This window comes from Harmonia axyridis, chromosome 3 (assembly GCF_914767665.1).
Source record: "Harmonia axyridis chromosome 3, icHarAxyr1.1, whole genome shotgun sequence".
NCBI classification, from domain to species: Eukaryota; Metazoa; Arthropoda; class Insecta; order Coleoptera; family Coccinellidae; genus Harmonia; species Harmonia axyridis.
In genome coordinates this window covers 2667944-2680754 of record NC_059503.1, presented here as the reverse complement: position 1 = coordinate 2680754, position 12811 = coordinate 2667944, and the positions used below count along the sequence as shown (strand labels likewise).

At 35.8% G+C, this 12811-nt stretch overlaps 2 protein-coding genes across 5 annotated transcripts in view; one reads left to right on the top strand and one right to left on the bottom strand.

Annotated features, from left to right (window-relative positions):
• The window catches only part of LOC123676998 (beta-arrestin-2-like), an 89141-nt gene that overhangs the window by 37665 nt on the left and 38665 nt on the right, over positions 1 to 12811 (top strand). For 2 of the 3 annotated variants that reach the window (XM_045613374.1, XM_045613375.1), the window contains exons 4-5: positions 1912 to 2091; positions 2933 to 3053. In XM_045613374.1, coding sequence (XP_045469330.1) covers positions 1912 to 2091; positions 2933 to 3053 — 301 coding nt within the window. The remainder of the gene's footprint in view (positions 1 to 1911; positions 2092 to 2932; positions 3054 to 12811) is intronic. The other variant, XM_045613376.1, reaches the window with a different exon arrangement.
• LOC123677001 (sex-regulated protein janus-A-like) overlaps positions 5617 to 12811 on the bottom strand; it is a 46760-nt gene continuing 39565 nt past the window's right edge. The window contains exons 3-4 of one of the 2 annotated variants that reach the window (XM_045613378.1): positions 7241 to 7386; positions 5617 to 5789 (exon numbers count right to left, since the gene is read on the bottom strand). In XM_045613378.1, coding sequence (XP_045469334.1) covers positions 5697 to 5789; positions 7241 to 7386 — 239 coding nt within the window. In that variant the 3' untranslated portion in view covers positions 5617 to 5696. Of the gene's footprint in view, positions 5790 to 5960; positions 6128 to 7240; positions 7387 to 12811 lie in introns of those variants that run through there. The other variant, XM_045613379.1, reaches the window with a different exon arrangement.

Here is a 12811-nt window from a genome sequence, read left to right as displayed (position 1 = left end):
TATTATGTATTCTAAGATTTTTGTGCATTATATGCTCTCTTAGTACATCGACTACCAGGTATAAGATATAAAATTTTGTTTCGTGCTTCTGAATTGCCTCAGACGCACAGCAATCTGATACAATTCGAAACGGAATTATCAAGTTTTCAAATATCACCACCTCATATTTGTAAACCTTACTACAAAAGCGGTATCACGCACTGCAATGAAAACCTGTTGAGTTAGGTATGGCCATTTTACAAATACGGGATGAATACTTGAATCCTATAATATCCCTAGCTTACAAACAAACAACACAGCACAGCAAGCATTGTATGAAAGAAGCCCTGAAATAATAGTTATCACTAATCTTACCATACTGCAGTTTTTGTAGTTTAGTGAAATAAATAATTCCCCAAATTTTTCATCAATATATATAGTCTCAAAATATCTCCATCTCTGGATTATGTTTATGGAATGTGAAACATCTAATTTTACATGCTCCAAGCAATGTATGTAGAATCTTCAAATCTACATGATCCAATTCTCTAGGTGTGGTATGTAAATTCTATAAAATTATCCAATCTAAAACAGAAAGTATGTTAGCACAATTCCTAAAGTTTACATAATCTCAGGCTCTGAAAGGTTTCAATAAACACTATAAAATTTCCTCATGTAAACCTCTCGAATGATGTATGTACATCTCTCAAATTATGACTCTGAAAAATACTCTAAATTCATATAATATAACTTTCTCAAATGATGAATGTGAAATCTCTGAATTTACAAACATCTAAATCAATTTGATACAATGAGTATGCAGAATCTACATCTGCATAATCTAAATCTATAAAACATGTGTATATTAAAATATCTCATTTCTCTAATCTGAATATCATCTGAATCTATAAAACATGTGTATAGTAAAATATCTCATTTCTCTAATCTGAATATCTATCATCTAAATCTATAAAACATGTGTATATTAAAATATCTCGTTTCTCTAAACTGAATCTTAATCATCTAAATCTATAAAACATGTGTATAGCAAAATATCTCGTTTCTCTAAACTGAATCTTAATCATCTAAATCTATAAAACATGTGTATAGCAAAATATCTCGTTTCTCTAAACATCAACTGTCAATAACCGTTAAGAATCAAAGTTGATCCCTTGTCTAATAGATAAGTAAACACATTAACCAAATATAGTATATACTGTATAACAGGAATTCTCTATTTCAGGAATGAATATGAAATAAATCATTTCCATTCACCGAACTCACTAAAATATCTCTAGCCTCATAATTAAGTTGAAATTCAACTTACCTCAATGTTTTTCTCGTTGTTTACACAACATATTTTCAGAATAAGTGTTTACATTGTCGCGCAGTTTAAAGCGTGCACTGAGCCTATAACCTATTGGATTTTATATTTGGGTTATATAAATACAGAGTATTCACTAATACACATATGATGATATTAATCGTTTATTATCTAGACACTCTAAGTCTATCTCAAAAGCAAGTACAATTCACAAAGCAGAAACGGAAGAAGCTGACAGAAGTCAGGTTAGAAGAGACTGTCACTCTGAAGTCTTATGCCTGACATTCGCTCTCGACCATCGAAGGTTCATTCTTGTTTTCTCTCTCGATGGCCTTCGATGGCCTCGCCACGCGCAGACTCGTAGCGCCACCGCACGACATGCAATAACACTATCAAGTGTAGGGTTGGTTGTCTCTCTCGTAATCTGTTCGGATGAAGTAATATTCTAACAGTATATTATTTCTAAAAATAAACATTTATCATTATTCAAGGTGAAATAAATTGACCCTCATGAATTTTAAAATGTTTCCAACTGAATCCAAAAGATCAAAAATGTTTGAATACCTATTTGAATGCTTGATGTAGTTACTGCCAAGACCTCAAAACAGCTTCAATTATTGCAGGGTGTTCAAGAAATCCTCACTGAACGCCAGAATCACGCTCTACTTGAGCTCAAGGGACCTCGTTGTGTCAAATGGCAAGATTGACCGTCTTCAGGGAGTTATTTTGGTCGATCCTGAATTCGTGGAAAACCGCAAGATCTATGGACAGATCACACTCACATTTCGGTAAGTTGAAAAGTTTTTCATTGTGCTTTTTGTTAGATTTCGAATAGTATGATATGATTGGCTGAAAATAAATCTTTCCAAACTGCGACTAGCTTGATCTTGTGCTTAACAATCCACCAAAGAGATTGTTTACCATTTTGGTTAATCTTTGTGAGGGTTTAGATCCAAGTTGTTCAGAACTGTGGTTCTCAGATTAGCTGGTACTGGACATTTGCACAGTCAGTGTTTCACTGTTCTTTGTACGATTTTGAAAGTATGATATACCTACAAATTTCTTCTACCAACAGCTAGAACGAGATTTGAATCTGACCTTTGTAAACTCTCATTAGTGAACTTCTGTTCTAAGGAGTTAATACACATTTGTTCTTGAACTAACTTTTTAATTCCTTTTTTGTAGAAAGTGCCCTGTATGTATTCATTTGTAATCTCTTTATCTTGAGTAGATTGTACCAAAAAAAAAAAGTACAAATTGAGTATGAAATAGTGATTAATCTGGAACTTTCTATATCATATGGTATTGTACCAAATATTTCAACTATTTTCACGAACTGCGCTTCCTACAGCTATAAAATCAAAGGCCACGATTAACAAAGACCAAATTAAAAGTTTGGCAGTTAGATCATAAAACATTCACGCGGTGTTATGGAGTTATCAAACAGCTGGGTTTCGAATCCCAGGGGAGTGAACATTGTAGAAAAATAGGCCGACGCATAATGTGGCCATGAAAACAAGCGTATTCCAACCCCCCATTTTATTTTATAAGACATTTTCGCGCGTACTCGTATGTCCATCATACTTTCGAGCCGTGAAAAACATAAATTTAACAGCAATTTTCTTCTAGCTATGGCAGGGAGGACGAGGAGGTTATGGGGTTGAAATTTTGCAACGAGGCCATTATGTGCGTGGCCCAGCTCTACCCGCCTCTTCCCAATTCTCAACCGGAGGGCAACACACCCCTGCAGGTAATGATGGGGAAAATTAGGGATTTCCTCTTGTTTGAATAGTTAAGGTGTGATGTTTGGATTTTTAGGGTGGTGAATGCGTTTCATTGTTTGTGAAATAAAATTAAAACGAATGGGGTTGTTTGAATTGTTCATTAACTACGGATTATAAAACTCCAATTAAGCCTTTAAGCTTGCGTCAGTTCACCCCATGAGATAGAAATGTTTCGTTTCGGTTATTATCACAATCTACTGACATTTTTTGTCAGATAATGAGTTGGGTATATGAAAAGTCAGCTTCATGGTTGCTCTAATGGAAAGGAATAACATCAGTTTGCATATTTACCGTTGGAAGACAATTTTTAGGAGGAGAAAACTTCAATATTGTCTCCCATTGTTGTTGACGTAAGTGTAGCTTACAGAGTTTTCAGCACTATAGCAGTTTTTTCTCGATTTGAATGAATAAATTTCCATCTCATTATTGAAAACTCAAGAAGTGATGTTTATATTAAAATAAGATTTCCGCTACATCAGTTTCATTAAAACCTACTTTCAGGAATAAACTAGACATTAGCACAACAATTGTTTTGATGTTTGTGCTTATTATACGTTTATATTCAATGTTTCTGTTAATTCATATATTGAAGTTTTCTTTTTTTGGATTTCAAATTTTTGTGGAATCGAATGTATTGTAATATAGTTAGGGATTCATCAAGCCAAGTAGCTTGACATTTTAACAAATAACTTGAAAATCAGCTCGTGAAAAATTACATACTTGAGCTGGACTGGATTTTAGATATTTATTGCTTGACTTGATATTACTTGAGCTTGATATGCACGCGTCGCACGGTATATATTTCTGCAATATCGTGTGCGCTTAGACTAAATAAGGGGATTCCTCGAGCGCCAAGAATCTGAAGCACTCGCTAGTGTGACTAGTAGTGGTTTTCTCACATTTCTATTGGTAGATTTTAGCAGTTTCAGAAATATCTTCCTGAACTCGGCCAAAATCGCCAAGGATTTTTTATCAACGCCAGCATCTTCAGCTCCTGTTGAAAGATAATTTTCCAGAGCTGCTCTTACAGTTACAAAAACCCGCAATAGGTTAGGCGACAAATCTATAAGACGCCTTATGTGTCTTAGATCCTGGATGGAAAATTATGAAATCAAACAAAGCATGGAGGTTCTCAATATTAAGAAACTTTATTTTTTCATTATTTTTTATTTTGATATGATTTATAGTGGTTCAATTAATGTTTCTATTTCAAAAAACTTGATATTTGATCTAATACTTGACTTGAGATTGAAAAACTACTACTTGACTCGAAATCAAGTCAAGTAGCTTGAAAATAAAGCCAATCCATGAATCCCTAGTAGACACATCTCCTTTAATTCTCGTCATTCAGAAAATTATCATATTCTTTGACAACTATTGAAATTCATTCAATGTACAAAACATTTTCATTCACAGAGCTTTCTCAATTTCATTCTGTAGAAATTGCAGAATCTACGGATAGGTACAACTTGACAAGGATCACATTTCAGCGATCCATTCCCTACTAAACCTAATGAAATGAGAAATTTGAGAGTCAATAATGTTCAATTCTAGGCTCAAATTTGCTCAGGCTCCCCAATGAAATTCCCTAATGATTTAAATGAGCAAGGCACGAGATGGTATCTACTGAGAAAGCAATATCTGCCTACTAAGGTGAAACGTAAATATTGAAAAGAGATTCGAATACGAACTGAAATTGGACCAGGGGCCATGATGAGAATTTAGGGAACTTGAGAGATATGAATCGCGCAGTAATTCGAAATTACCTTCGTTTATACACTTTGCCGAATTTTTCTCCTCCGGTAGACTTATTTTAAGTCAAATTTCAGTTGTACAATAATACACTGCGCAAAAAAATCAACGCACATTATGGAAATCTCAAATTCATTCTACAACTAAAGGTGTTCTCAATGATAATTATTTTTATCAGAATTATGCATGCATATGTTATCCACTTTCAACGTTTTTCTTCAATACAGATGTTTTTTCCCAGCAGGAATAAAAAAGATGAGATTATCAGATTTTGAATGTATTGGCTCCATTCTGAAATCAGTTGTTCTCGATCAATTCTAGTGATCAATAGTTTTTCTTTCGTTTGATTTTCTACACTCGATCGCTATGCAACGCGAAACACGCAATTTGACCCAAGAGGAATGTGCCCAAGCGGTAGTTTTGCGAGAAGAAGGGTGGACATACACAAGAATTGCAGAAAGGTTTGGAGTTTCCCATACAAGTGTATCCAGAATGTTGCAGCGATTCAGGGAGACAGGTATGAATGTCCGAAGACCAGGACAGGGTAGACCACGGGTAACAACTGCCATTCAAGAACGTTACTTGAGAGTTTCTTCGTTGAGACAACGGTTTGCAACCGCTCGCCTCCTTCAAAATCAGCTTGAGCAAACTCATGGGTGCAAATTAGCACTCAGACAATAAGAAATCGCCTCAGAGAATATGATTTAAGGCCTCGTGTCGCGGCAAGAGGCCGCGCAGTGTATATTGAAATCAGAAGTTTAAATAGAAAAATAGAAATTTGGTTGAAAATTTTATTGAGACATACATTAATAATACATTGTAATAGCTATGGTTAACCAAAACATTCTTATTATATTTCAGTATCCTCCATTAGACCATGTGATGTTGTACTCTGGATACTTAGTTTTCAGAATTTCTACTGTATCTTCATGATTAGCTTTTCCAAAACCCTGCAAAAATAAAGACGATAGCATGAACTTTAGCAAACAGAATTCAGAGAAATTAGAAAAAAAATATTAAATTTTTTAATATTAGGCATTCACCCACATAATTGTATTCCTATCGAAATCTTCTTTCTTCGAAATATGAATAATCGGAATTCTACAGAAATTTTCCCAGAATCAGAATAGTCAAATTTTTATTCAGACATACAGTAATAATACATCAAAATAGCTATAGTTTTTCATATATTTCATTATCCTCCATTAGGAGATGCCGTGATGTTGTAATCAGGATACTTAGTTTTCAAAATTTTCACTGTGTCTTCATGATTAGCTTTTCCAAAGCCCTGTAAGAATATAGGCGTTTTGATAAATCAGAATTCTACAGAGAAATAAAAGTTTTCCCAGATGTACACCTGCTTCCATCGAAATAATCGAAACTGTATTCCAATTTGGCCAGTCGAGTTTGGAAAAAGTTTAAGCTTTTTTAGGAAAGTCATTATAAATTTCATCTGTAAACGTGACCAAAGTTTATTCGTATTTCCCCGTTAACACTCTGTTTACACTTTTTTTTATTTCGAATAGTAGTCTGGATTATTAATCTAACTTTTCCAATCAGAAAAAGTTTCTCTTCGATTGAAACAACCGAATTTGGTTTTCATATGTAAATGACATTTTCCCTTGGTAGTTTTTCATTTGAGACGAGATTATTACTGTTTTTAATTTAGCTCTTGTCGATGTGAAAAAAATTGTGGTTCATTCGCAATCTATTATAGAAAACCATAAAGTTTTCACTCCGACTGAAGCTTCAATATCAGTTCAAAGTAGAGAAATATCCCTCTGAGAAGGGATATTTCCAATACATACTTATTCGATATGATCAGTTGATTTGGAACTTTTGCCCTCGGGAAAAAAACTTTCAACCGTATGAACGGAAAGTTGGAAAATAAACAAGTTTGAAGACTCGAGATTGCAAAAGGAAAGTTGGATGAAAAATTCGAGTTTAGATGTTTTCGATTGGAAAAGCTTCACGATAAATAGACTCTTTAGGAATCGAATAAAAAATTCCATATTGTGAAGAATATCAATATATGCTCTCAAGGTTTGAATGTATATGCAAATAGTTCTCGTCTCCATGATTTTAGCTCGATGTGTACAGTTAAAATATCATATTATTACTTTCAAATAGACTTACTAAAAGTTTGTTTATTATCAATTCAATGTGGGAGTAAGTAGATGAAGATTTAGATTGTTGTTATTTCTGATAAACGGAATTTCCTGACGAGAAAATATGTGCCCAAAACTTGATAACTTATTGATCAAAGAAGTCACTAATTATTAATCACAGTGAATTGATTCGTTGAGACGAGTTGAATGAAAACAATTAATTAATTAAAAATTATCATTTTAAAGGAATGAAGGATGCTTCTGATTTTTTTGAGAATTTAAGAAAAACTTACTTGTGAATAACCATAGACCTTGATGAACTTCGTATCAGGATTGTGTTCTATTCTGCCACCTCCCAACACCTCAGCTTCATAATTTCCAATCACTTTGCTGGATTTCAAGCCCTTGAGATGAGCCTCCACTTTATCATCAATATCAGCTGAAACAAACAAAAAGAAACTGTTAAACACTCGAATTTACTAACTTTACACAAGGTATTAGACATATCGTAATGAAATGGGAAAAGGGAAAATCATCGAGCCATTAACCGGACCTTGAGGCACCCCTCCACGTCTCTAAGGATACGAACGATTCAAACTGAGCTGGAAATTGAAGTTAAAATTTCCCTCGAGCCTAACCAGCAATATATTGGACGTATGTTCGAATCGATTGTGTCGATGTGGAAATTTCCGTGAAAATGAAAACATTTCATTCAGTTCTGGAAAATGCTTCACCCGAATAAACAATCGACGGGGTAAATAAGTAGAATGTCGATACACATAATTCATCAAGGTTGCTACGTATGTTGGTGTTTATATTCGGTTATGGGACTTCTGTAAACAATCTATTGTGTATGGCTGGGGGCGCATTGCAGATGGATCTGTAAAAACGTGGCGAAATAAAAACACTGAAGATGTGGTGGCGAGAATGTATGACGGAGTTTCTAATTTCGTGAAAATAGGTACGTCTTCAAGTGTATTGAGTTTACTGAGGCGATTGAATTGAGTTGATCGAATGATAATTGAATTGTGTGGAGTGAGCTACAACAATTGTGTAAATAGGAACGAACATACAAAATAATTTCGATGGATATCAATAGAATTGTTGGACGTTTCAATTTTTCTTTTTTTCTCATGTAGCATTTACCCTTCTTGTTTTCAAATTATTAATACATTTTTACCATTGGTCACCAATTAATTCAATAACACTCATTCAAAATAAAATTCTAAATTCAGCGTTTCATAATGAATATGGCTGTGTTCCTCTTTTTCCTGCAGCCTGCATAAAGGATTAGTTTCAATGCTTTATATTTTTCGTTGAAAAGCACTCTCGTTATCGAGAGCGAAAGGAGGGGGGGTTTAAAACACATTCACTGAAATAATCCAGGCAACAAGCAGAATTAACCGCATACATTACCGGAAAATCCACCCACGGATATCAAAGCTGTTTTCGACCATCAAAACGGTTCGATTAAGCCCGGTTTTTGCGCCCAAAACGCCCCTAATAACATAAATTTATTTTTGGATGGCTGAACTGGATACAACGGCACGCTAAATATTCATAACAAGCAGGCGTGACGAGCGAAACTAATTCGATGCAATAACGAGAATCTGGAAATTCTCGACCCTTTCCACTGGATTCGTTCTCTTCGTAATTAAAAACACCAATTCATATTGATTCAGTAGGTACAAACTGAGATCTGAAGTATATCATAGGTGGAAAAGTTTCTCGTAGCAAATTTAGAACATAAAATATTATAATCTGACTGTTCTCGGTCCGAAAAAGTTGTTTTTCCGGTCTAGGCTGTCAAATCTTATATCACGCCAATTGCAAAGTCCCCGGTCTACCATAGTAGATGGACAAAATTCCCTAATCATAAGTTCCGAGAATTCTGTCGCCTTTGGCGTTCAGACTAAACTCAGTTGGTATGTAATTTTTCAACCCCCTTTGACGGAGGGAATGAACAACAAACCAAAGGGGAATTAGCGGCAAGCGTCACATCTAATCACCTTTCCCGTTTCTGCTTTTGCGCCGTCAAATTCCATTTATTCCTACCTATTGCAATTATCTGCGATGCGTTCACATACCCTATCCTTCCAGAGTGCCTAATCAACAGGAAACGGATACCAATTACCGAAATTTAAATGGTCCTTCACACTGGATTTCCTCCCAGATGACACCAAAATTTATGGCGATCCAAATGAAATTTTGCAACAAACTTGAAATAGTTATCATAAATCTAACGGTTTTTTTTCGAGGTATATAACTTTAAGTTGGCATTACTGTTCAAGATGTTATTTAAAATGTAATGCCACAAGATTATCTTGCGGCCAAATAATATTCATGTCAATCGAATGATCCATCGTTGTTTCATTGCAATTTAAAGTTCTATAGCTCTAAAAAAACACCCTTTATAATTTGCGACAAAACCTCCAACACCAAGGCTTTGAAGGTTTTCATAAAGACTTGGCAGAAATTTTCAAATAATCAAAGGTAGTAATTGATCTAAAATCGATTAAAGAGCATTAGCATAGACCCAAAGGTGTTAAATCACAAGATCTCGGTGGCCAATTGTGAACTCTTCGAGAAATAACACGGCCAGTAAACTTTTCTTCCAAATTGTTTCGATTGTTTCGTTGTTTGTGTGGCACGAAGCGGAGTTTTGTTGCAAATAAACGCCGTCCACATCAATATCTTCCAATTCCGGCCATAAAAATTAATTAATCATAGCTCAGTAGTGCAATCCTTTCATCGTAACAGTTGCACCAGCCTCATTTTCTAATAAGTATAGTCATCAGCTGAAAAACCACACCAAACAGGGACACGTTGAGGATGGAGAGGCTTTTCAACAATCGCTATTGGATTTTTCGAGCCACAAATGCGATAATTCTGCTCATTAACGTAGCCTCCGAGGTGAAAATGAACCTCATCAATGGAGATGAAAATCCGGATCATTTTGACCCAATCAGCGCAAATACGACCTTGCTGGTGAGTTCTGGTGTATTGGAAAACCTTTCATAAATATGACTCAGTAAGATACATTTTGCCAGACAATAAATGATGTCTGTCGGGTTCTGGAATCTTGGACTTATCCAGAAAAAAAGCTCCCCGTTCCTGAATGGGACATAACTCGATTTCCCCGACTCCAAACTCAATTTATGAACTCACAATACGTCTCTGTTGAAAGGAACTAAAACCTCCATTCGTTAAAATCACTTCAGTTTCTATAACGTTCAAAGGAAGTGCACCTCAACAAGACCTCACGTCTGTGCTTGCAACCTCGACTTTCCCCTGATGGAATCGATAATTTCAACACTCGAACGTCCACAAAATTACCGCAGATAATGTGATGCCCCCGAGATGCAAGCCTGCCCTTCCTTATCGATTTCCATAATGGTAGGCATAATGCGAGAGCTTCAGACGGCTCCGGCCTAAAGCTAGGTACACACAGCATCCGAACCACAATGATGCTTCAGGGGTATCTCTGAATATGTTGTTCCCAAATATTTATTTCATCACCCAATGAATAATACAATGGTACGTCCTTCATAATAAATTATCGTCATCCTAACATTGTTGTTCAAGCACCCAATCGACATAGAATACCTAGAACATATTATGTTTTAGGTATTCTATGGTCAGTTGACTTTAGTTCTTGTGTCAACTGAACCTTATAAAGATGAAGATGAGAAATACGCCTTAGAGTGCCGTAAGGGAGGCCCAAATGTTGTGCGCGCCGAAGAACGGATAAATTTGGATCTTCTTCAACAATTTCAGTTACAGTAGCAATATTTTCGGTCTAGCGTGCTTTTTGAATTTTAAGACATCAGAATTGTAAGCTCAGATGGACGATTCTGTCGCCCATAAAGCACAAAACGTAATTATTACGGAATCATTATTTTTGTTTGTTTTCGAAATTTTCTCACGTTCAGGAGTAAATAAATGATCCATAGTGTCGAATGGCTAACCTTCAACTAAACACATGACGCGTCGGATGACAGTTCTGTTTGACATATGTCATTGAAACAGAGCTGTGGAATTCACATCACGACATGGACAACGCACAGTATATACACATCGAAGTTTTCTGAAAACACTGGATCATTAATATTTCTCAGTGCAGTATCATATTTATCGACGTGCTGTCTCAATTTGTCTAGAATCCATTCAGAAGATACACCATCGATCAACTTCTCAGTACAAACATTGCGGGCAACATCATAAATCATCTTCAATATCTGAAGGAAGTGCCTTGTTGATTCAGTCATTCTTTCCTTTCATAGTAGGAAATACAGTGTGAATTGAACTGAAAATTTCACACTAACGGTTTATTGATTTCATTTTCAACGCGATATTTATTTCAAATTTGATGATTTCATGTGGATAATATAAAAATGTTTGATTCCTATAACTGCTATAAAAAGAAACCTGAAAGTAGAGAACAATTCAAGGCAAGAAAGTCCTTTTTCTCACTCGTGTGTCTGCGGCACTCGCCATTCAGGCTCATGCCACAAACTTCCACACTCGTGAGAAAAGTTGGACTTTTCCCATTTGTTGCACAATATTCTAACTCTCCACATGTTGCACACTATACTTTTCCTATAACTGTTGTGGAAAGTAGCGTATTCTTCATAGCTTACTCAATTTCGAAACTATGTATTGCTCATACTGTGAGAAATATTATCCACACGGCACCTTGCCTACACCTCGCTTGGTAGACCAATGAAATTGGGCTTTTGAAAATTCGTTTCTATGGAAACGCAAGAAAGGCATAGTTACTCTCAACGAAGGTCATTTTGAATTGAATCAGGTACATTTAAAATTGTGCAGTTGTAGGAAATAGTATATTGTGCATCAAGTGGGGAAAGTTCAACTTTTCTCACTAGTGAGAAAAGGACTTTCTCCACATGTTACACACTATACTTTTCTTACAACTGCACAAATTCGAATAATTCAATTCAAAATGGCCTTCGTTGACAATATCTGTTCATTTATTGCGTTTCCTTACAGAACGTCTTCTCCAGAGCCCAATTTCATTGGTCTACCCAGCGAGGTGTGGGCAATGTGCCGTGGTGAATAATATTTCTCACAGTATGAGCAATACATAGTCTTGGAATTGAGTAAGCTATGAAGAAAACGTTACTTTTCATAGCAGTTGTAGGAGAAGTATAGTGTGGAGAAAGTCCTTTTCTCACTCGTGAGAAAAGGTGAGACTTTCCCCACAATATACTATACTATTTTCGCTTTTAAAATTCACTTTCCTTCTTGCCTTCTTTTCCCCCTTTATCCGAAAGACGAGTACCAACGTCTAGTCCCACCTTTAGCTGCCTCTGCTTTCATATAATTTTTTTATGAGTAAAAATATGCACGGCATTCTCTACGACCTCTCTTCTTCCAATATTTCACGGTCCTAACGGAAAAGCGCACCGAACACGTTCAGCAGTTACGAGGACACTGTTTTTCCACGCCTCGTGGAAAAATCGAGCACGGAGGCGTTAATTGTCATCGGGGAAATTAACCTTCCGGCTTTTCCGGAAAACGGAGGAGTCCCACGTAGCCCTTTGACACTACTGAACGGGACTAAAATATCCGCGACAACGTCCCTCGAGTTAACAATGACCCCGATCGACGCTGGAAGTTTTCAATGATGAATGCGCTACGTGGCGCTCGGTTTTTTCGTTTTGTTCGATGAATAACCCTTGAGTCATCGTTATTGTTCGAAGTTTTGAATGGAGGAATGTTATTTCTGACTTCGAATCTTATTGTATTTGACTTGAAAAAATTTTTAAAATCATCAGCACTTTTCTCGAATATTCAGGTTATTGATATTGATAAAGGGTGTTTTTTTTTAAGCTATAGAACTT